The sequence below is a fragment of the Acipenser ruthenus genome, chromosome 13 (genome assembly GCF_902713425.1).
Source record: "Acipenser ruthenus chromosome 13, fAciRut3.2 maternal haplotype, whole genome shotgun sequence".
NCBI lineage: Eukaryota > Metazoa > Chordata > Actinopteri > Acipenseriformes > Acipenseridae > Acipenser > Acipenser ruthenus.
The window spans coordinates 25340072-25365912 of record NC_081201.1 but is presented as its reverse complement, the minus strand read 5'-3'; the positions used below and the strand labels follow the sequence as shown (position 1 = coordinate 25365912).

Genomic DNA, 25841 nt, shown 5'->3' with positions numbered 1-25841 from the left:
CGCTTTTATCCAAAGCGGCTTACAGAGACTATGGGGTGAACAATGCATCAACAGCTGCTGCTGCAGTCACTTACAATAGGTCTCAACCGAAGGACAATGTCAAGGCTGTGCAAAACTAAAAAAAAAAAAAAGGTTTTGCAGGTTATTTTTTGTCTGTAGTAGATTCCCCTCAGGTATTGAGGGTAAAATTCCATTTTAGTTCTGAAATGATCCCAACTACCACCTCGGTATAGATATTATCTTGTGGTGAAATATGTCATAAAAACAATGAGCTTAACATTTTGCGATCAAGATTCTCATTTCTAAATCTCACTCCAATATTGCAATTGATGGCAAAGATTCCCTGGTGCTATTACATCTTCCCTGGTGCAATGAAAGGCACAGTTGACTGTATGTCCCATGAGACGTGCTTTGTGTACAACGCATTGCACCATGGGAGATGTAGTTCCTTCTGTTGCAGCATTCTAAATTGACAAAATATGACAACCACCAAAAGGACTGGAAAGTGGGTTTAATAGAGGCCTGGTACTGATGGAGGTGATCTTCAGAATGTTTTCAAGTCGAAAGTTCTGTCGGAGATGGGTCTTCATAAGGAGCTTAACACATAACACACACTACATATATATATATATATATATATATATATATATATATATATATATATATATATATATATATATATATTACTTCTGTTAATTATTACCTTTTAGTTTATGTACTTTACCCAGTGTTTCCCTGAAATAGTATACCTCTGCTAGACTAGAAGTAGTGTGTAAATCAGGCAAACATAACACGCCTTAAATATGCAAATGAATTGTGCAATAAACAGTTGTGATCATTGTGATAAAAGCAGGTAGTATGTTTCCAGATGCTTTCTGTTGTACGCCCCAGTGATGCAATTTCCCCTCTGGCCTGAGTTAGTCATTCATTAGTAAAACAGCAGCAACAGTATATATATATATATATATATATATATATATATATATATATATATATATATATATATATATATATGGGGGGCCCCACTATATCTATCTATCTATCTAGCTATATATCTAGCTATCTATCCTGCTATGCACTGGACTGAAATCCTAACTTGTTGCATCCCAGTTCTTATTGTATTTTAGTAGTACTATTGCATTTTCTGTAAACTACACTGTATTTAAATATTAAGCTTGCATTGTAACCATGTCCTGCCATGTAACACCTATAAGTCACCTTGGATGAAGGCGCGTGAGCCACATAAAGTAAGCCATCTTAGATGGTCAGGTATGTCAGCTTGCCTCGTGCACTGAATGCATGCCTGCCACAGGGCTCCACTGGGTCTAAACCCTGCTAGGTAAAGACAGGGATTGCAGTAACCACACACCGGCCATGACTTTTGCAGACATTAAAGGTTTGCTGACATAAGGAGGTTTAACAGTACAATTCTGAGCAAAATAAGGGAGAAAATCTGTCACGGGAGTTGTCCGTGAGAAGTGCCCAAAAAACGGGAGAGTCCCGGCAAATAAGGGATAGTTGACAGGTCTGCCACCGCTGCGGACCATTGACAGACTGACTACAGTTCTGCATACAGTAAAAATACAAGCAAAAACCTGCAGTACCTTCTTCTTGACACAAGCGGTAGTATAGAGCCCACAATAAACTGTCATTAAATTATATACTACCTCTTACCGTAAAGGAAAACAAAAATGCTCACTGCTGTAATGTAATGCGCTCTTGTTTTCTTTTTTATTATTACTTATGGAAAGGCGAATAGCGCCTGAAATCCCAGGAGGAAATCTTAAAATATAATTTATTCTGAAAACAGTACATGTTTAAATACAACACTATATTATTTACCTTGTTTTTTACGCTACGTTTATATAACCATAAAATCAACGTATTGCATTGAAAAGAATTGCATTTCTGCTTAATTTAAACAAAGCTGCAACGCCCTTGAATGAAAGTCAAGCTATATTTTGAACATGAATATTGCAGTATTTGGTTAGTTTTGTGGCACAGCTCATCTGTCAGGTATTATCATGATATATATATATATATATATATATATATATATATATATATATATATATATATATATATATATATATATATATATATATAACTCAAATAGACCCTTATGGGTGGCCTCTATACAGCGAATAGCCAATTTATTTTTGATTGCAGAGTCAGGAAATCATTTACCTGGAACAGATTAGAAATGTTGTAATGTTTTCTTTTGGTGAAATATGTTTCTTTTGGAGATACGCAATTTCCCACGAGCTCGCAAGCTTCAAATATTCTTTGCAGTGAGAAAAAAAAAAAAAAAAAAAAAAGATTAGACTATAAATCTGCCATAAACTCATATTGTCAGCTACAAAGCAAAACCCGGCTGCAAAGCAGACCAAAAGATACCAATTATGTTCAGCAATGATACAATTTGACTTGGACGTTTCGGACTGTTAGGCAAGAAGAAAATAACTATATATTTGTGTGTATGATTACTTTATCATAATAGACATTCCTTATCGTTACGGGGACTGTAATGGCTTCTTGAATACACATGGTATTACACCCCCCCCCCCCCCCCCACTCTCTCTCTCTCTCTCTCTCTCGTACAGAGTTTGTTAAGTGCTGTGGCATAGCTTTCAGTCTAAACCATATCTATAAGGCATTCCATTGACATTTCCTAATGTAAACACGTGTGTATGTCATCCAGGAAACTGACTCCTGTTGCAATATGCCCCAAAAGAGCGTTTATATATTGATGTATGTATTTCATTTGAAATACGTATACTGGATTTAATTTTAAAAAACAAACAAACAAACAAACACTGATGTCTTTAATAATAACATTTTTATTATTATTATTATTATTATTATTATTATTATTATTATTATTATGATTGTTGTTGTTTGTTTGGTTTATTGTTACACACAGGGTTTTGTAAAAGGACCCAAGTACTTTGGGTAGCTTTAGTTTTTATTTAATTTTTTTAACGTGCTGTACTTTGGTTCTTTGTCTTAGTTATTTCCTGTTGTTAAACCAAAATCAATCCCTTTCTAACATTTGAGTCACAATCTCTCTATAAACACGGCAGCTCTTGCCCCACCCCTCTACTTCCCTTGTCCTGTCTAAATATAATTAATGACAGTGAAGGGTTTTCAACATAAAGGGGATTTTCAAATGTAATATGACACTCTCGATGGTTTCTCTGTAAAGAAACGTATTTGTGCAATTTGCAACATTGTATATTTCCTCTATCCCGAATTCAATATACTTTCATAAATACTCCATTTAATTGAGCTTGCTTTACACTCAACTGTCCTCGTGACTTGAGATCCAATACTGCATAAGGTATAAAAATAGCTGGCTTATAAATGCGGCATCCTGTAATTTATGCTTGAACTTCCATATTTGTAAAACACTGTTTAACTTGTTTTCCGTTTACGAAAAAATCCTGCCTCGTGGCTAATCGCTACATTGTAATATAATAGTAACCAAACACAAGAATCTCGTTATGAATAAGAAATCGTACAATTTAAATGCATTTGAAGCCTGGGAAGCATTGCCTTTGTAACGTTACTTTGTTTGCTATCATCAATATTGATCGCTGTTCGCCTATGCCTTGTTGTATTGTTGTACTGTACACGTTTCTACTAGCTATTTGCATAATCTCGCTTGCAAAACGGTATCATGCCCGAAGGCTTGGGAACAATAAACATGCATTTAGATAGCGTCATTATCTCGGCATTTTAATATTCATTTATATTCCTGCCTCATACATGTTCACAAATTATTTATGCACAGCAACTTTATAGTTACAAAAGAACTTATATGAATTACGTTTTGTGTGTGTGTGTGTGTGTGTGTGTGTTAAAAAGCCCTGCTTCAATTATGTGCAAAAAAAGCAAATTGAACCCCCGAGACCCGAATATCAAAGCGACGAATCAGATGAAAACGTCATTTCTATTTATTTTTCAAACGCAGTCTATATCTAGAGACATTTCTTGATCTATTAAGTTCGTTAAATATTCATAAGAACCACCATGGCAGCGATTCGACCTCTGTTGTTTCAAAATCCCGTGATGCATGCTTCCTTTTGTATTTCTGCTGATTCCCGATTTTTGAAAACAAATATACGTGTATAGGTCTATTAATATTTATAGATGTATATGCAAATATCGTACCAGTTATTGACGACCTACATTAGGTTATAATCTCAATAACATATTCTGTTACATCCAAAATACCAACGAAGTAAGCGGTAAGATCATAACCAAGATTATAAAACTACCATTAAAAAAAAGGTCACAATCTAATCTAATACATGTAACCGAGAAAAAAATAGCCAGAAGAGCGCCCCTGAACCTCTGCAGGAAATGTTCTTTCTATATACATATAGTTTAACTACAGGTCCTGGCAGAAACATATACACATATTCGTACATTTTAATCCACCAAAGTTGCAAATATGCAATAATTATTAATGATTTCCACGCAGAAATATCTATAAATGTAAATCTTACTATGAAATGTGAAAGGTAAAGGTTTCCCAATCTGGTTGTTTTTAAAAGACAGGTATTTTCAATCTGTACAGAGCGGGCATTGGCTCTTTCTTTGCTATTTGGAATTTAAAGAACACGATTTGGAAATCAACCAGTGTGATTTTGACACAATTTAAAAAATAAGTAATTAAAAAAATATTAGGTAGTAATTCCGGACATTTTAGACCTCCTGGTTCTGGAAGGTTAAGATTTCATATTGAGAGCTTGGCGGATTTTGTGTGAGTATGCGTTTTCTCCTTTCAGGACCTTTAGCAACCCATTCAAGCCAACAAGTTTGGAGAGAATGTTGAGTTTAATCAATTCAGAACGTCGAGATGGAGCCCAACTCACTCAAGGTAGTATAGCTACTCTCCTTATGTTATGTTATATATATATATATATATATATATATATATATATATATATATATATATATATATATATATATATATATATATATTACTAACTTTTTTTTTTCTTAAATGTACCCGTTCTGGATACATTACTATTAATTTTGAACCCCTCTGAAATAAATACTGTAAACTTTTAATACAAAAAAAAAAAAAAAAAAAAAAAAACTTTACATGTTGACAGAGAACTCAGAAACGTATAATAATAATAATTGTGTTTAATCATTTTTATTTTTATTTCCGTAGTGGGTAGGCTCAGCTTGTGGCTTGCACGGATCATACATTTTCTACAAGGCTTTTAAATTTCACCTTGAAGGCAGACCAAGAATTTTGTCCCTTGGCGATTTTTTCTTTGTAAGATGTAAGCCGGAGGATCCGATTTGCATAGCAGAACTACAGCTGTTATGGGAAGAAAGAACGACCAAGGAACTTTTATCCAGCTCCAAACTTTATTTTCTCCCAGAAGATATTCCCCGAGGAAGAACGGCCAGTCACGGAGAGGTGAACATAATGTTTTATATTATCTATATGTTGCTGATTATGTCAATAAAAAAGCCGGAGCATGAATGGAATATGACCTATATGTATCGTCTCGTAGTACCTGCTATTTTATTTACAGTGACGCACAGAAGCAAGCACGTAGCTTATTTTTTTTTCATTTATTGTAACATTACTGCTTATAAAACTGAATAGATATGTTATCTTACTCACGGAACCCATGTTTTCAAACAACGACACATGTAATTACAATCCAGTGTTTTTAAACTAAATATATATTATAATGCAGTACAGTACTTGTTTGAATGAATCGCATTCCGTTCACAGAATGGAAAAATAAACACATCCATTTGTTGTCTTATCTATTTCTGTAGCGTATATTGTCATACTTAATATCTTATATGTAAAATAGGGCGGAAATTACGACATGGAGGCTTTGTGAGATCAAACCCTATTGAGCTGGCAAAGTGCGTCTGCAAATAATGTAAGGTGATAAATGACAGGTAGTAATAATAATAATAATAATAATAATAATAATAATAATAATAATAATAATAATAATAATAATAATAGTAATTAAAAACAATTGCTAGATCTGCACGGGCGTGTTTTAATAGAAGTGTAACTAGCACAAACATGTTTCTGAGTGAGCAAAACATTCACTCATAATCCATAAAATATGATCTGTCAGTTTCAATTTACAGACCCGAATGTATTTACCATGCAAAAACATCAGGGCAGTAATGATATAGCCACACTGCCAAGAAGTAATGTAAGCGGACATTTTCCCTATACACGTTTAACTGCTTTCAGCGAGTTACTGTATGTTGTAATTGATTAATACTACGGAAAGCCGATAATGCGAGCAGATGCGTTGCCTTTAAGGAGCAAGAGTGACATTTTATGAAGGTTATTATGTCAGCGCGTCTGGTATTGTAGGTTCTGATTACTGAATTAGTATCAGTGCAGTTTAGAATATGATTAGCCGACAATAAATATGCTAGATGGACATATATTTCGAATGACTTTAATAATATATTTTCTTATATATAAATGTAATTTGGCACACTTAAAAAAAAAAAAAAAAAAAATTTGTTATGAGAATATCAAAATAAGTTTATAGGTTACAGTCTGGTGAAATATGGTAGGTGTAAAACCTGTTATGTCCCCGCGCCCTGCGCCCCCCCCCCAAACTAAGGATCAAATGTCCTTTTCATAATAGGCAACAGGTTTCTCCAGCACCTTCCCTACTATATCGTATTCTGCCAGCGAGATATGTTGTTATGCGTCCATTCAGATACAGAACAATCCGATATTGGTTTTAGCCCTACTGTATGTACACCGTCATTTAATTGTAAACACAGAAGTTGTTGAAAAACATTACATGTCTGACCTCTCATTTGCTCTCAAATCCAAGTCTTGTATCTGGATCCCTCCCTCTAACCTCTCATCTAATGTTTTAAGCCCCCCCCCCCCCCCCCCCCCCAGCACAAATGCAAGTAATGTAGGCCTACAAGACATGACACGGACAATGCTTGGTATTTGTATGTAGTTAACCTAACTAGGGGATGGGAATCAATATTGTACAGTTTGTGTTTTGTTATTGTGATTTAATTTATTCTTTTTTTTTTACATTGGAAGAATTATATATTGTCAATGTACAGCCATTTAAGACTTTTCCATAGGCGATTTAATTGTTCACATTTCAAAATATTGTTTGTGTATGTATACATAAATAGGAATACAATTTCTTATTGAGTGTGGTACTGTAGAAACTGTATTAAACAGTACAGCTAATCTTACTGTGATGCTACTGCCATCTGATACAAACAGAAAAAAAAAAAAACATTTCAGAATCATAAATATCAGGATCATTTTCATATTGTGTAAATAGTGTATATTAATGGATTTGAAATGACATGTCCAGACTTGCTAAACTGTATTTGAATGACAATGTCTGCATTGAAGCTCTCCTGTGGAAACACACAACCAAGAGACACACAAGCTAGCAATCTGTAAAGTGCCAAAACTGAACAGAATTTGCATAAGCCTGTTCCAATAATAAATACGCCTAAAGGGCAAAGTGGTGTGGGGGAGCATGCTTTTTACCTGCCTTCCCTGTTCATGTGCTATAGTTAATTCATTAGCAGGCCCCCCGTCTAAATAGTAGAAGGACTTTCTTGAAAGAAAGACCAATAATTGAGCAGTGCCTTGGATTGTACTGACATATCTGACTGTATAGTGTAAAAACTGCTTATTGTAATCACAAGTTTATTGAATGAATATATATATGTGCAGTACATATAATATGCACAGATTTTATTACTTGAAAAACATACACTACTACTACTACTTATAGCACTTGTCTTCAAGGGCAAAGTGTTATATATATATATATATATATATATATATATATATATATATATATATATATATATATATATATATATATATATATATTACTTCTGTTAATTATTACCTTTTAGTTTATGTACTTTACCCAGTGTTTCCCTGAAATAGTATACCTCTGCTAGACTAGAAGTAGTGTGTAAATCAGGCAAACATAACACGCCTTAAATATGCAAATGCATTGTGCAATAAACAGTTGTGATCATTGTGATAAAAGCAGGTAGTATGTTTCCAGATGCTTTCTGTTGTACGCCCCAGTGATGCAATTTCCCCTCTGGCCTGAGTTAGTCATTCATTAGTAAAACAGCAGCAACAGAAACAGCAACGAGTGCTCAGTGATCCTGCACTGGCAGCTGGCCTGTTTGTACCTAACACCTAGAGCTTGAGCCTAGAGAGGGCAACAGAACACTCTCATTAAGACATGTGCTGTTTTTACTGAGTTGAAGTGACTGTATCTTCCTTTTGAACCAGTGCCTGCAACACTTTCTAACAAAAAAGGACTGCCTAATGTTGAAAGGACAGTAGTTTTATATACAGTATATTCTACTCTATCTACTGTAGGTTTCTTGCTAAATGTATGTAGACATTGGGTGCACATAATTAAATATGTAGCCATTCCAGTGTGAATTATCTGTAAATTGAATATGTAGGCTATTATTTATCTTTATTGATCCATATTAACAAAGCTTTATCTCTTTAAAAAAAATATATATATATATGCTTTGATAAATGAAATATTTTGTGAGGTGCAGGGTATATGAAACTTCCAAACTATTGTTATGGTAATAATTATTATAAAACTGTATTTAATTAATTAAAAAGAGATAACAGGAGGTATGATTTTTGAATAGAGCGTGTTGTTAACTTAAGTGGTCATTCTATTTTACTGTGTTGTGCTTGTTTACTAACTGAACTGATAACAAGTTTCAAGTAGTTTTCTTAAATTATTCAATCCAAAGTTTTCAGCCTGCTTGGTCCAGCACAATTCCAATGCCTTTTGTTATTCTAGTTGCCACAGGACTCTTACATTGAAATACAACACATCTTTCTTAGTACTGTAAGAATGTTTTACAGCACTGTACAGTTTTTAAATATGAGGTAAGGAAGGTCATCTTAAAGATTAAAATGAAAATCGCAACTGGGAAAACACCAAGCTGTACAACACGTTTGGCCTCGTTTTCAAACTTGGCAAGTGGAGTGAATGATCTCACTTAATTAAATTCCAAAAGTATAATTCTTTTGTGCTTTTACATTTAAATCCATTGCTCTGTTTTTCTCAGTTAAACTGTATTGTTGAAGTATGTATAATCGAATAGGCTTTTTGTTTTGTTTCAAAGCTTTATAAATGGAGACTTCAATATAGATACAAAGAGTTGCAAATCAGGTCCTGTAACACATTACTCATTAATATTGTCTTGTGGTTAAAATGTAATATTTGTAATTTGATCACTTTATTGGTAAATGGTTGCTTATTTGATGTTACATGCTGGGTGATGGCATAGAAAGATAATGTCCACATTTAAATGACAGTAACTACGATTGATGGAGCATGCTAGTTTACATTTTTAATGAGCCGATAAATTATTTTTTGAATGTGTTGCTCCAGATGCTGCCATTAAATTCACTGAAGTAGTTGTAAAGCCTTGAGCATTTCAAGTGTAACTGCATATAGAGTATGTAGTGTTTACTTGATAGATACATCAATTGGTTATTATTATAAAGCCCTTTCTGGACAACACTTTTCATTTGACTAACTATACAGCTATGGCCAAACTTTTTGCATCACCTAGAATTTTAGTATTGAGATATAATATTAAAAAAAAACCCATATGAACATAATTTAGATCTTTTATTTAACATCATGTAATGAAAGAAGCTAAAAAATGATATCGCAAAAGTCTACCGTAAGAGTTAATAATAGTAGTACAGTATTACATGTAAGATTTCGAAATGTCACATTTTTCAATGTCAGTTTTTCATTAAGTATATGGAAAACTACAAAGTGGTATGTAATTGAATATGTTAATGTAACATTATTCAGCAGGTTACATAAGACTATATGAAGCAACAGGAGTTAATTCTATAGGGTGATGCAAAACATTTAACATGCCATTATTTACCTATCTGTATTTTCAATTTCATCACATTAACAGTTTATACTGTTTATTCAAATGCATGCTGTGTAAGCTAAATGCTGCTCTAATGAAACACCCCGAAACAGAAAACTAAACTGCAGCGTTTGTTTTTGTCTGTTAAAGGAATAGCACTTAAAAAAAAACAAAAAAACAAAAAAAAACATATGCCTCTGATCGTGTTTGATATAATAACAGGATGCAGTACAATAAATAGACAGCATCTAATTATTTTCAATGCTCAGTTATTATTTTGAATTGCAAAGCAGTATGGCTTGTGAGATAAACTATGGACTTTATTTGTGATTATTATTGCAGAGGCATTCTGTGGCAACACTCCAAGGATATTTCTTCTGATTGGCAGTGGTCCATGTTTCTGTTTAAGGGTGCCTATGATATATATATATATATATATATATATAGTTTAGCTAGGTAACCTGATTTTGTTTCCTGAGGTAATGATCTCTAACTGTGAAATCCCCAGTTCATGTTCAAACATACCACAAGGGATACAATATGTTGAGTCTAAAGTTAGTGCATAAGTATCACATCAAAATAGGCTATGCACAGACCACCACATGACATGCCTATCAAACAATGGCAGGAGTGTGATATAAAAAAAAAAACTAAAAAAAAACTGATGTATGACTGCTGACAGTTCTGTAATGACTATGAAAATTACCTACAAGCTGATTTCCGTTTTTCAGTAATGCACTGAAAATATTCAGTTTTGGCTTCTCAACATTAATATCAAACATGTTAATAAAGTTGTGAAACATATTTACTGTCAGTATCACTATGATTTTTTTTCCCAGCAACAGCTACTTTATGAGCCAAATTCTGTGCCAAAATGAGGTATTTCCTGTACATCTTTTATCATGAGCTTTAACAGTTCTTGTAGACGGAATTACTGTAATAGCGCTCTGTAATTGTTTGGTTTGATGAATAACACAGTAGCAGCCAGGTTTCAGGGGGAGGGAGGAGAGTGCAGCAAGCTTGCTCCCTGGCAGCTGAAACTGCAGTTGGGGAATGTAAACAAACTGGAATGTAAACAAGGGCTCTGTTGTAGCTGATTTCACAGAAAGTTCAAAATAGAAACAAAAAAAAAATAGACTAAATAAAGCTTTTTTTTGTATGACGCCAGTGCATGGTTCAGCAACCTTCATGTAAATATATAGGCCTGCATTGACAGACCAATAGCCAAGAAATGCATTGTACATTTGCTCATGTGCTAATGCAGCAACTCCTGTCCATTCCAGGTTTGATAGGTGTAAGCAATTGATTTGTTATTGAAAACCTGGTCAGGGATTTATTGTTTAATTTAATAATTAAATACATGTTTGGAACAACTGGAAGTGATAAGACCCTGGATTAAATCAAAGTGATGGCACCTCTTTAGCCATTGTGAAATAGAGTTATAGCACCACCATAAACTTTGATTTTGCAGTACATTAACTATCTCTGTGCAATATTAATCAATGATTAAATTACAGTTCTAGTTACACAATACACTTTATTACACCTAGTTTTCAACATAATTATTTTTGCAACTCTTGTTATTTGGACACTAACTACCAAGCAGTATTGTATTTTGTATTTTTATTACCCTTGCCTCTTTAAATTTATCAAAAATTGCAGATAATGACCTCAATAATTACCCTGTATTGCAGTGTATCATTAATAGCGTTACATAAAGTGCAGCTAATGAAATATTACATTCAGCCGTAACCAGCTGAGAGTGTGTTTTGCCTAAACAGTATGTTAAGTGAAATAATTAACACAAACACATGCTGTCCCAGTTGTTAGTTCACTCATAATTCAGTTTATTAAATGTGTCCTTGAATTTAACACGGGAGGATGATGACTAATTATAAGGTGCTAAACTTTTTAAGATAACTTATTTAAAGTACAAAACAGACTTCCTCTATTTCTGGAAGCACATTTTTCATGTTACCAGGTCAATAATTCAATAGACATGCAAGCAGGTGTACAAATCCTTTCTGACCTCAGGAATTCTTGCAGTGCCCTTTGGAAGCAGCGGAGTGAAACAGTCTCAGCATGACAGTTTGTGGGATCGCTGCTTTATTGCAGGGCTTTAGCCTGTCTAATACTTCAATTCCTCTTAATGTGCAATAATAGGTAGCAGAATGTCCCTTATAACTCAATTTATATCATTTGAACCATAATGAATGGAAACAATTGAACCCAGAATCTTTTGTGAACATCAATGACCTAAGAACCTAAACAACAAAAAAAAGGAAAAACAATTAGCCTTGTTAACATTGTTATTTTAAAAGAGCAATATCTAACAGAGCAAAACCATCAACTTTTAATGGAGCAGTACCATATGACAGAACTTACACATTGGAAACCATTTGATATAGTAACATACAGGGTTAAAAATGAAAACGTGATCTGATTTAAGCATGGATTGGTAGTGCATTATGTGAAATGTAAATTAATAATAGTGCTAAACGGGGATAAGACTATATAGGATTTTTTTTTTTCATTGCCACTTCCACTGTTAAAATATGTAAAGACTTTGGATAACTAGGCAAAAGAAAAGGTGTTTCAGGTTTCAAAAACTCTGTTGATGAATATCAATTTATTGAGCACAGGTCACTTATCTTTAACTGTTATTGAAGAATAAAGGGTTGGTATTAATTAAGCGTTATTTAACAAGTCTTAAAAATCAATGAATTCTATGAACATGACCCTTTCTTTTATTGGGGGTGTGGTTTGTTTTTATATATTCTGAAGTCACAACTGAATTTAAGTCAGCTTTGTTTTTTTTTCAGGTAATTCTCTCTTTTTTTATTTTTTTTAAAGAGCAAACAATGACAATACCTGTTTATCTTAGTGGATCATCAGTGTAATTAGGATTTAGACAGGGATGACTGTAGACTGTTAAAGGAGAAAAACAGCTTACTAAATCAAAGAGCAAGGTTTATAAGAGGAGAATTTTGCCTTTGAGTGACAGCCAAAAGTGGAATATTACTATGAAGGAACTACCATGGGGTATATTTGCATAAATTGACTTGTCTTCTTCTAAATGGACATGTATATTGAAATCTTTAAACAATGTCAGTCTTCAGTCTGTTGTAAGCATTGTGAAATGTGGTTAAATGGAAAAAATTGAAGCAAAATAGGGAATACGCAAAATTGCGCAAGTGGGCTTACATACGTAAGATTTTATGTACATGGGGAAAATACTGTAAGAATGTGTCAGTAGACAAGTTCATTCCTGGAACTAGTAGTGCCATTAAAGATGAATCAACTTTATTATCACCGCCCCCAAAAAATAAGCATTTTCTTTTAAATATAGTTCCATTTTCCACTTCTGTCATACATTTCTTGAGATTAAAGGGAGAATTCTTATATTGAATATCAAGTAATTTGAGAAAGTTGACTAAATTCTATATCACAGTTGTTTTTCTTTTGTATTGTGCTGCCCTTTTAATTAAAAACACTGAGGAACAAATGAGTGGGTGGGGCATGTATAGTGACATACTTCAGTAAGAAGTAATAGGGTGGGTTTTTGGTATGTCATTTATGTAAAGAATAATTCACTTTAATAGATTCATTATTTTTCTTAAGTCGCTTTTCAACTGCTTTTGATAATCTAAAAAAAAAAAAAAACATTTAGGAAAATTTGAATGTAGTACACAGCGAACTGCAGAATGAGAATTTTTGAAGGGCGAGGTTGGTAAACACAACCATAAATTACATGCTTTTAAAATGAGTGCAGTTTTATTGATGTGTTGACATCATTAATTTGTATACCTTTGCATTCTCAGGGATAAAAGGATAAAAGCGAGGAGAGAACAGTTATTAATAATCATTCATTTTTACAAAATCCAATTGAGGTTAAAACAATTGCTGTGGCTATGTTTGCTAAACAGTAAACTGTGTGTTCCTATGTGTGTGAACACATAATAGCAATGCTCTGTTTTCCAACTAAATCACTTCCCTTGGATCTCTTTGTGCTTTTGACCTCTTAAGAAGCACAGATCCAGAGTCTGGATATTTCACAATGTGTAAAGAATATTTCTGAATATTTTGGACATTTTAACCAAGTTAACTTTGCACAGAAGTCAAACCTTGTTTGCTTTCTAGTTTGTTTACATTCCCTAAGCATCCTTTTTATTTGAAGCCTTATTGCCATTTGCTCTAGTGCTTACAACTAAGGTGTGTGTAGGAGCTCTTAAATAGAAGCTTTGTCACTTCAACGGTTCTTAATTTTTTTAGACAGAAAAGACTGGTGTAAACTTGGGGTAAATACTTTGTGAATATGGCCCCCAACTGAACTAAATGGGCAGGCTGCTGTTCGTACCTGCAGCAGTAGGAGGATATGCATGTTGCATAGAGAAACTAAACAAAAATGTAAAAAAAAAAAAATTGTACACATAGATACTGTACTAACATTTTATAGCTGATGTGGGCTTTTAAAATAATAAGAAAATGGAGTACTACTTCTTTAAATTTGTAGCTTTAAAAGTGCTCCTCCATGATAATGATATAATTGGCTCCCATTTTCCAGAAACATGTTCTTTATTGTCCTGTGGGCCATCAATCATTTCCTTATTACAAGTCCCTGGGACTAAAATCAATCATGTCTTTCAAAACCAAAAAAACAAGTTATGTGTCAACACCATTTATTGTCATTTTATGACACTGCAAGAATGTAGAAGGAATCTTAATGTCCCTCCAATGCAAGCCCTGTTTTCTGTTTTTAAATTTTTTTTTTGTCTCGCCTGTTTCTTGCAGGACGAGGTTATTGCAGTTTCAGAGAAAGTCATTGTAAAGTTGGACAACTTGGTGAAATGGGCCAGCTCAGATTTCTCCAACTGGAAGTGTGGTCTCCAAGCCATGCCTTTAAAGCCATCAATCCAGAAGGAGCTGGGAATGAATGGACTGGGGGAGGCCTTGCAGAAATACAGGCAATCAACACTCAACAGTGGCCTCAACTTCAAAGACGTCTTGAAGGACAAGGCTGAACTGGGTGATTATTTTTGGTGGTTTTATTATTTTGAAGTTGGAAAATTAATGTGAGACTTGTAGAATGTTCTACAGTCATTTTTATAGAGGAAGATTAGTGAAGAAAATAATTTATTGTAAGCCTACAGATGCTTCCTCTGTTTGTTTTCAAACAAACAGTCCCTTGAGAAAGGTATCTGACCCACAGCAGCGACCGGGGGTGGGGGGGAGGGGGTGTTGGTCGGGGGTGGTAGCTCTTATGTGTAATAATATGCGTATGTGTGTGTGTGTATGTGTGTGTGTGTGTGTGTGTGTGTGTGTATATATATAGATGTGCGTATGTAAAAATATTGGTACAGTAATGTTGCAGTTCACCAAGCGCTTATAATATGCACAATGTTTTGCCATAGTTCCTACTGGCTCACCGTGTTTGACTGTGCTTTACAGCAACTGACTATGACTGAAACACATTTGACCGCAGTAAACTGTACTAAAGGCAATACTTCCCCTACATTTGGACATTCTATAAACAGTAGCCCCCTAACACAGAATTAAAAGTTAAGTAACAAAAAGAAGGCCTTGTAAATATATTTTGCCACTCAGAATTTATGTTGTGGATCAATCCCTAATTTACCTAAGCAAGAAAGAAAAAACAAAAGTATTTAAAAACAACCTAGGCTGTATAAAAGACTCATCAATGGGCACTCTCATGAGTAATTGCAAACAGAAGTAGAAATATTGAGCATTTTCCTTGACAGTTATTTTATGGAATACAGATATTAGGTTGTTGTAGTCCCGTCCCCTGCCCCCCCCCCCAAAAAAAAATAAAATATTCAGATCATATTTCAGTTCAGCCTTTGTAGATAAGTTCACACAGAACTCATTTTAGAAATTGTATCGGTTGTGTTTTCAAAATAAAGAAACATCAAGGTCAATACAATAGTTCAAAGGTGTATATTTTTACTGCAGTTAAGGGTGTAGTTTAAAAACTGTATAAGAAGTATTTATACATCTCTTTGACATGCCACAGTTCTTGCCAAGTCCTTCACAGTTCAATATAAAAGCTGCAGTGTAAGTTTTATTGGCTAATAAATATGTCATTTATGACTACATTTATATGCAGCAGATATTTGGTTGGAGCCAAGAAAATGCTCTTCTGCAGGTTGACTTTTCTGTAATAAGAAGCAATTTGTGACGCTGTAATCAGTGGAAAAAATAAACTAGGGGCTAAATTCTAAACTCTTTTTTATTATCTAATTATCCACGTTTTAATTTTTTTCAATTTTATTGAGTACCAGTATGTTTTGTGCCAATGATCATTTAACAAAAACTCTCAGAATCTAGTCCTAGTTTCAGGACTTTTCTTCACAACTTGACCACTAACCCAATCCCCTATAAAAAATGTAGTTTATGCACGTAGGCTGGCTTTATATATTTCTGCATCTAGTTAGAGAACTGATCTGATTTATTTTGTAATGTGGAAGGCTATTCAAAGATATTTCTTTATATCATCATTTGGTTACATGACATAATAGAACTTTGTCACTGGCCTCATTTTCTGTACATGCTTTGATCATGTTGACCAGCATTATAATGAATCATTGTGAACTTTTAATGGATATTTATTACAAAACATAAATTGTATAAACAGCTCAAATGCGTTATATTCAATTCTTTATAAATGCTTAACAGTATCAATTTGTGAGGTCACATTTGTCGAAATGTCAGGATTCAACATTTTACTATTGGGTCTTCTTAACTACACACTAAAAATGAGTCCATACAATTTCCACCATGTTTTCCCATATGATAAAAAATGATATCCTTGGTAGTCACCACTATTTGCATACTTTTGCATTTAAACATTAGTCACTACAGTTCTTTTGAGTAGATTCCCATCAAGCAGATAGTGGGAATAATAAATACTGGACTGTTTTGTCATTTAGACATTACAGCTGCGTACAGAATCCACAGCAAATAGAAAGTGTGTTAATGGATTTATTTATTGCCAGATTTGTAACCTTATTATTTATGTATGTAGCTGTTTTTTTTTGTAATGTTAATGAGTTGCTCTTCAATGACTGTATCTGCCCGTTGTGTGTTGTCAGGAGACTAAATGCAGTTACTCAAAATGCCTCTGAATTCGCTGGGTAAGCTAAATATTCTGGCAGAGTACCAGAGGCCATCTCTAGCTTGAATTTGCTCTTCTTTGTTATTCAGAGAAAGAAAGGAATAATTCAGCAGTGCATTATGCTTGCAATTATAGGCAAAAAACAGTGTCGCTGATGGAAATGAAATATTAATTACCGTAAAAATCATTTTCTAGGTTGCACTGGCGTAAAAGTCGCTCCTCCCTTTTTGAGACATCAATTTTAGGAAAACACCTTTTTTGTGTTTAAAATACTTTTTTATAATGTATATTTTTTCCTACGTGCTCAACACTGATAAATAAAGAAAGATACTCAGGTTTAGTTTCGAAATAACCCGTTTGCAACATTTTATTCCATTAATAATTTTACAGTGTTGTTTTTCATTTTTAGTTAAACTGCTAGAAACTATTCATTTTTCAAAATTTAAAAAGTAATAACTAACAGAACGTAAAATCAAGTTATAGATCGCTCATCAGATCTGTATTAAACTACCAATATTTTATTTTAGCTTATCAAGTACCCAAAGAAGTTCAAGAACATATCTTCTTTGCTTTACTGAACATTTCTTTCCAAACCCATACTTAGACAATAGTTCCCGCTGCATTGGTTTTTGCAAATGTGTTGTATTAATTCAAATTTAAAAGAAAAGTATTACGCAGTGCTGCTTCATCAATTAAAAAACCAATAAACTAAACAGTCCGCCATCTAATAACCAGTAAACAAAACATTTTAGCATTGCATATGGTGCAGTATAATTGCATTCCATTTCCAGCTGTACAAACACATTAATTTTTTTTTGTTATTCAGAACCATAACCATACACTTACTTTACAAGTGTACCACTGCATTGCACTGACATGTAGAACAAGTTACGGTTTGTATTAAAGTCATTCAAAGTACGCCATTCAAACAAAATGTTTTCTACATCGGGCCATAAACACTTTCCTCCTATCAGCTTGTTTCTCTTTGTCCATTTTAAGTTGATCTTTGTTTCGTCTCCAGTCACGTACCTGTTTTTATCAGCATTGTGATTAACAACAGCAAATTCAACAACGCGCAATTTAAAACCTGTTGAGAAGCATTTTATTTTTTTTCTTAGTGTTCTACTTTATCCAGTCTCAAAGTCACCTGCATTATTAAAACATTACAGTTACAACAAACAAGACTTGAAAAGTTTACTACTAGGCTTTCTAACCAATAGCTGTTTGGTACGGATCCCAGGGGCGGGTTCAGTTTGAATGTTGACAAATCAATGTCTCAGGAGGGTGGGAATAAAGAAATTCATAGAGACTGACAGCTATTGTGTTAACACTGAAGCAGTATAGCTGAGATGTTTTTGAGAGGAGGTCAGTCAAGAGTCTGAAAGCTTGTGTTTAACATTCAAAATGACTAAGGGTATTGAGAGTAAGAAATCAAAACTTTTAATTAGAGCAGTGGTTTTGTGTTTCTATCTAGCAACGTAGATCCTGAACAAATAAATCAGGTTGTTGACAGTTAAGTTTGTGTGAGCCATAACCGTTGCTGTGGTAATCCCAATGTGGCGCTGGTACGGTAGTTTAATATTAGACACACCGGCGCATACGTCGCATCGGTGTATTAATCGCTCCCCCCCTTTTAAGGGCCCTGTAAAAATGCTTAGAAAATCGACTTATTCAATGTTTTTTACGGTAATCACAGACACAAAAAATAGCAATTTAAAGTATTTAAGTAAAATAAACACGTGAAACAGTGACTCAGAAAGTATGCTGTTGGGATGTGGGACAATTTTGCCTTCTTTATTAATATCTTGGTATTAAATATATTTAAATAATTTCAATGAGCAAGCAGTCACACAGGTGCAGTGGTACCCATTTTCTAGGAATGACGAAACACATGTGAAGGGACATTTGTTGCCCCACTCAGACCTCTTCTGTACTATATATTATCCCTAAATAGACCACTGTTCCCTAAATAGGATTATTATAAGCAATGCAACCCACAAGTGCAGCGACATCCCAAATATCATGAATTTACTATCTATACAGAATGACTGGGGTGGGATATTATTTGTACATCATTTTCCCCCCAAGTTGGTTTCTTAAATGGTGACTACCAAGACTGGTTTCACATTTATTATTATTATTTTGCATATATTTGAAGAGGGAGTGGCTATCTATCCAGGGGTACCGCAGCAAGCAGCTTGAGTGAAAAATGGGCACTGTCCCACTCCCAAACCCCACAAAAAACACCAGAAGGGGACAGTACATTATAATGACTCGAAAGTCAAGTTAATACAGAAATCGCTAAGGAAGATATTCCATTTAAATTATTAGACACTGTAAGATAATGTAATGTAATGTTTTGAGGGCAATTCTATTTTATAACATAATATCAACTGTCTTTATAATAGTTTTGTAACCATATGTTAGTGGCTCCAGAAGGAAAGTGGTTTTGTAATTAAAATGAAATCCCAGCCTGTCTCAACAAACTAAAACGTTTTTGCCTCATACATGCTGTAAAGGTAAACATATAGCCAGGGGTTAAAGTTTCATTGGATTACTGATCTTTCGTTGCACTGCATTCTCACGCATCATTAGTCAAGCAGAGAGAACCTTCATGTTCAGAAAAGCAACTTCTGTCAAAGTCCTGTGGGGAAATGTATCCGTATGTTGAAACTGGAGTAGACACAAAATATTTGAAAGGAACACAATAATTGATTACCAAAGTGTAAGAAAAGAAGGAAAAAATAAAAAGCCAGTCAAAACTGTGTTTTCTGGAGAATGTTTTACAATGATGAAGCATCCTCTGATCACTGTAACACAGTCACAGGACAAGGGTCTGTAAGATGAGAATTGTGCTTACAAGTGACGGCTGAAAATGAAACATTTACTATGGGTTGTGTTTCACCTTGAATGGAACTACCACAGGATATACTGACAGAAATTAATGTGTCTATTGTCTATAAATGTCAGCAGAAACTACAGAATAATATTAACATAGCTGAATGCTATGCAGCTGCGTTGGTATCTATACACATTGAAAATGACTAAACCTGAGTATTGTTTTTTGATCAACTTATATACAATGGTTTACCCTTTAGAATGGGTGCCTTTCAAGTTTGAATCTGTTGAATTAAGAGTTTCCAGTACGATTCTTGAAATTTTAGATGTTATGCTTGTTGATGTGCTCAAATTATTAGGGCTGGAAAGAGCATTATTATTTCAAAATATTCAAAGTGAAGAAATATGTTTTATTTATTTAATGTAGTACATAATAGACCAGGTGGCAGGTGTTGAAGTTTATGATAGTTTTGGCATACTAATGTATATAAACTGTTTGAAACCTTTTCCGATACACAAACATGGTCATTTTTGCCTCTTATTAATACATTTCAAGCATTGTTTTGTTTTAATAATTAAATATTTGTTGCAGCACATCTATTTTCATTAAAGAGCAATGTTATCGTTGCAATAATTGTTGTGTAGAACCTGCCCTATTACAATTAAATTATTTCTTTGCTTATTCCCCGTGTGTTAACACAGAACTCAGAGTTGTTGTGATAATTGGAGATTCAGCTCTTGGGAGTCAGTCAGCAGCCTTAGTAATGACTACACAGCCCTTCAATCACCATGGAGTGAGAAATAATAACACTGAGGCATTTGGTAGCAATATCTATGAAGTAGTGCCATTGAGCAAACCAATTAGCTGGAGTGGTGTTTTCTTCTAATATTTTGATAAACTCAAACTAGACTTAAAGGGGTACAACATCAACATTTTCACTATATCTGATATTTTACCTGTTTAATATCCTGTTACGTTTGTTTGGTATAATTCTCTATTGTTTATTTTGCTTGAATAACATTTTGCTTAACTAATGGCCTTTTTCAACCACGGGGTCTGCTTCTGAAAAGACCCCCCAAGCTGAATTTCTGATGTGTTTTTTAAATATGACCACTAGGGGTGTGTAACTGTAATTTGTGCCCCCTCTGCAATTGTGGCAACTATTCAGAGTGGACACAAATTGCAGCTACATACCACTGGAAGTCATTTTTCCAACTGCTTTTAAAAGCTGACCCAGAGGTTGAGAAAGGAATTTTTGGCTGGAAATGTTAGTAAGCCTAACATTTCCAGCCAAGCCTAGGATTTTAAATAGTTAAGAAATGAAATAAAAATGTGTGATATCTGTGACTCCCATTTTCCTGCCACAGCAATCCTGGTTCACTTTTTTCAGGTGTTACAGGTGGTAGGACTTCAGATACTGTAGGAAAATGTGTGGGTTCCGGAGGGGCCCTAATTAGATCAGGGTTCTCCCCAGGAATTCTGTACAGCCGGGCGGCAGAACATTATAACGGAAAAATAAACTTGCTTTACCTTAAATATATAATACGACAAAGAATTTGAATAATATGTTGTCTTTCGTTGACTATATCTGGTTGCGCTTTTTTATGTTCTACATTTTCTTTTTCATTTCTGTTTTTTATTCTGCTAAATTACCGTGCTTATTTAGGCACTGTACGATTTGACTGGGGAAAGATAAGGTAGGTTTATTGGAGTTCACGTAAAAAAACAAAACAAAACATAAAAGCAGTAACCTTTTCACTTTATGCATGGCTATTTTTGTTTTTCGCTGTTCTACATTTTTTTGAATACAACTGTTCATTTTAACAATTTTTTTACACACCAGTATTCACACACGTTTGGTCACCATCATAACTGTTACATGAAACCGGAGTGTAATAATCCAGCAACTCTTCACTTAAGCATTTGTAATTGTATATCAGCTGACAAGTGTTCCGCTGATATCCCATCACATCTTTCTTCTTAAAGGCGAACAGCCTCTATACATGAACCCCCAATATCTCTCACAAGTACCTGGGTACATATTTTTACGATATCACAACAAAAGGAATAGGCTTTTTTTTAAAAAAAAAAATTTGGTGCATATGTATAGCTATTATGTACTATATATCACCTTACAGTACAATAATACGACAAAAAATGGACTGAATGATAATACTCGAAAATCTTAATATTATTAATAAAGTAACCGGCGCAAATATAGTATTAGCTTATTTTGAAAACCCTGCATTCATTGTCACTATTTTTGCTTTGAAAATAATCTATTTTTTTTTTTTTTTTAGCAGTCTAACGTTTTAGCCTCTCAAAGTGCTTAACACAGAAAAGCCGCCCCTTCAATTCTCTGATTGGATAAATGTTGTGTCAAGACGTAAAATAGCTGTCATGTGGTTCCAAGATTTTTTTTTTTCACCCAGCTACATGCAAGTGATCTAGTCTGCTAGAATCGCAATCAATCCTTATTGTTAATGGCACAGTAGCATCTACAAGTTGGGCGGATCAGGTTTTTTCAGCTGGGTGGCGACAGCTGAAAAGGCCTGGGGAGAACCCTGTAGATGTAATAGCGGGAGTCGTACTGTAAGGCAAATTGGCTTCATATAAGTTATCGAGGGGAGCAGTCTAAAAAGAGAAATGTTTTGTTATTCTTATGGAAATGATAAAAAAGCCTTGGTTATTACTCCTTTAAACCTGTTGAAGCCTGTAGCTTTAGACTTTCCTTGCATCAGTTTCTTTGAAATTGTGATTAGATAGTGTTTGATAAATACATGGCACAAAGAACTGTATAACAAATATTAAACAGATACCCAAAGTGCCTGTTCTATTAGTCCTGGGTGAAATTTCATTCTCAAGTGTTTTTTTTTGTTTTTTTTTAGTGAATAGGCCAGTCTGGTTCTCATTAGTGAGGATAATGTTATAATGTCTCTCTTTTTTCTTTTTTTTTTTTTTTTTTAGTCATATGGAAAACTTCTTGCACACAAAGAATGAAGTACGTTTATAGGAGGCTCATTTTTACATGTTGGAACAGGAAAGTTCTTAATCTTCCAAAAAATGTCTAGTTTGAAAGAGACACGGATATGAAACTCATGATTCATTCCTACACTAAAACTACCATATCATTTACTAAAACAAATACCATTAAAGAGTGGCGATGACATGAAGCTCACAAGGTTCCTTTTTTCATAAAGGAATGAGATGGTGATGTAATAGAGGTTGGCATTTGGTTAGCACACAGAATCTACCCAGGAGTAAAACACTGATATCTCCCCAATAGTGCTTTAACCAGCATGGTTGACTCTTTTAACTATTGTGTATCTAGAGATATACAGTATAGCTCTCTATGCAGTCCAACAGAAGAGTATTCTTTTTCAATCCAGACTGCCTTGGATGGCTCATTATAAACATTATTTCAAAATAAAACTTGCAACATGTTCAATGTAAGCTTGCCTGTTCAGTTGTCATATGGAATAATCTGTATACATACATTCAAACATGCAATCTGAGTCTGTAAAGGTGAAACTATAACAAGCTAAGGGGTTGAGTTGATTAACCTATACCCCATTGGGATAAACTACATTTCTGTAAGCATTAAACATAACTTTGCATTCACCTGAGTTGCATTAACCACCTATCCTAATCATAGTTATCCTGATTTACCCCTGAAATTAAGTGGTTGATGTAATCAAGGGGATTTCCTGCTGCTGTAAATTGCTCTAAACAAATCCAGCTATCCAGTATAGGTTGATCAAACCAACCCCAAAGTCAAGTTGAGAAATGTTTGTAGTGATTAATTTAATATTGTTTAGCATAAAATGATAAAGACATGATGCAGCCGAAACGTTTGTTTTAACTATAGGACTGGAATAATAGGGCTTAGAAGTATGAATGAAAAAAGAATCGTACTACTCTATGTAAAAATGAAATAAAAAGAAAATTGAAATGCGATCAGATAAAGAATTTGCATGTTACTTCATATAAACGTTTAGACGGGAGGGGAAACCTTTGAAGTTCTAAGAATATAACAGAAATGTGTCAGTAAAGAAAAGAGGAAGTTCACGTCTTTCTTATCTCCCACTGTAACAGCTAAATGCAAAGTTTATCGTTATTAACAAATGCAGAGCTGCTTTTGAATTCAGTGCATATGTTTCAGTCTGTGCCAAAGCAGAACTGAAATTATGCACAGCTGAAGTGACAGCATAATGATACAAAAGAGAAGGCAGATTTAAGAGCAGTATTAGCATCCTAAACTGTGTGTGTAAATTATATGCACAAATTTCACAGAGCCACACAATTTCTATCATCTTCACATCATCACCATCACCATACAATATTTGGGTGCAAATCTAATATTTCCCATTATGTTTCATATATAGCGGTTGGTGTGATGGGTAGTGGGTGTCCTATTTGCTTGCAGCAAGCTTGTTGTCAAGCAAAAAAGAATGAACAGTGATTTATCTGTTAACTGTGATTGGCTTGTTGCCCTCTAGTTCTAAGGGAACTGTGTGTATGGCGCACACATTAACAGGCAATGAGCACTGACCTTTATTTTAAGTAGTATAATGCTTTAAAATGCCATTGATATCAAAGATTTTAAACAAAGATTAATGTTTTTTAGTGATCTCTTGTTTTTCTAAATTGTGGTTTCCAATGAATGGCTGTGCCGGCATAGGGAAGCAGATAAATAGAAAAGTAAACACATTTGATATGTTAAAGCTCTGGTAATTTATTCTGGTTGAAAGTACATTTATTAAGACATATTTAGGGAAAATAAACTTACTTGGGAGCCAATTTACATTTATAAGAAAAAAAATGTCTTATTACTGTTCTCGTACCTTTTAATGTAACCATCTTCAGTGGTTATTATTGCCATTTCTTGTCTAGATTCCTACCATAGACACACGTTTCGTAGGCTAGAGCAGCCTAGAGTGTCTTTATAGGAGTAAGCGTCAGCCCCATCTAGTGCAAAGCAGTGTGTTTGCCAGCAATACAAAAGGAATCCGAAGTCGCAGATCACTAGATGGCGCTAGCTCTCACTTCTGTAAAAAAAATGAATTTCTGATCTAGCTTTAATGTTAACTATATCTGTGGGAGGCAAGTAGAACTGAAGAGCTGCACCTAACAAACACAGTATTGGAGTAACTGAAATAAGAAACATGCAGCACGATTGCAAGCATCATAAAAAGGTAAGGTTTTTTTTTAAAAAATTGAAGCTACTTAAATATTTTCATATTGCCCTGGTTTTGCAAAGGAATCTGCCACGGTTTAAAATTTCTATTGCGATGCTTATGAATTTACCAGACTGCGTTATTATAACCACAGCTTTCAAACATTTGTCGGTTGTTAACTCAGTAATATTCATTACTTTGAGACAGAATAAGAAATAGCCCCTTCTTTGATGATCCAAGGTCTGCCCAGTCAATTGATAGAAACCATGATGTATTGCCGGAATGTTCTTCCTGTTAAACTAATTTGCAAGTACAAACATTCCAAAGTGATTAAAGTAATGTTTTATTTAACATTACATGTTGCTACGTTCAGTGCAACAGAACTGAGTGGTTCAATTTTCGCTCTGAGCCATTTAAAAAAAAAAAAAAAAAACTGCTTCATTTATAGTCATCACGTCTTGATTATTTGCAGACCTGCTAGCTGGAAGTTTAAATGGCTATTTTTTTTTCTATTATAAAACACTGATCTGCTCGTATCATTAGTTCCCTTATGACTTAAGTCTGGAAGGTAGCCAAGAAGTCGAATAAACTAATAAAGTGGAATAAACTGCATAAGTCCTAAAAATGTATAAGCGGGTTGGAACAGGAAGTAAAGTAAGACATATGCTTAGTTATCTCATGACTTGTAATGTAAATTGGTTTTTAGTTTCGGCACTGATTTACATTACATTGCTGTAAT

At 34.2% G+C, this 25841-nt stretch overlaps 1 protein-coding gene across 1 annotated transcript in view; it reads left to right on the top strand.

Moving 5' to 3' along the window:
* Positions 1-4808: 4808 nt before the first annotated feature.
* The window catches only part of LOC117418594 (AT-rich interactive domain-containing protein 5B-like), an 82221-nt gene continuing 61188 nt past the window's right edge, over positions 4809-25841 (top strand). The window contains exons 1-3 of the mRNA XM_034031777.3: positions 4809-4885; positions 5186-5440; positions 14746-14980. Coding sequence (XP_033887668.3) covers positions 4865-4885; positions 5186-5440; positions 14746-14980 — 511 coding nt within the window. The 5' untranslated portion in view covers positions 4809-4864. The remainder of the gene's footprint in view (positions 4886-5185; positions 5441-14745; positions 14981-25841) is intronic.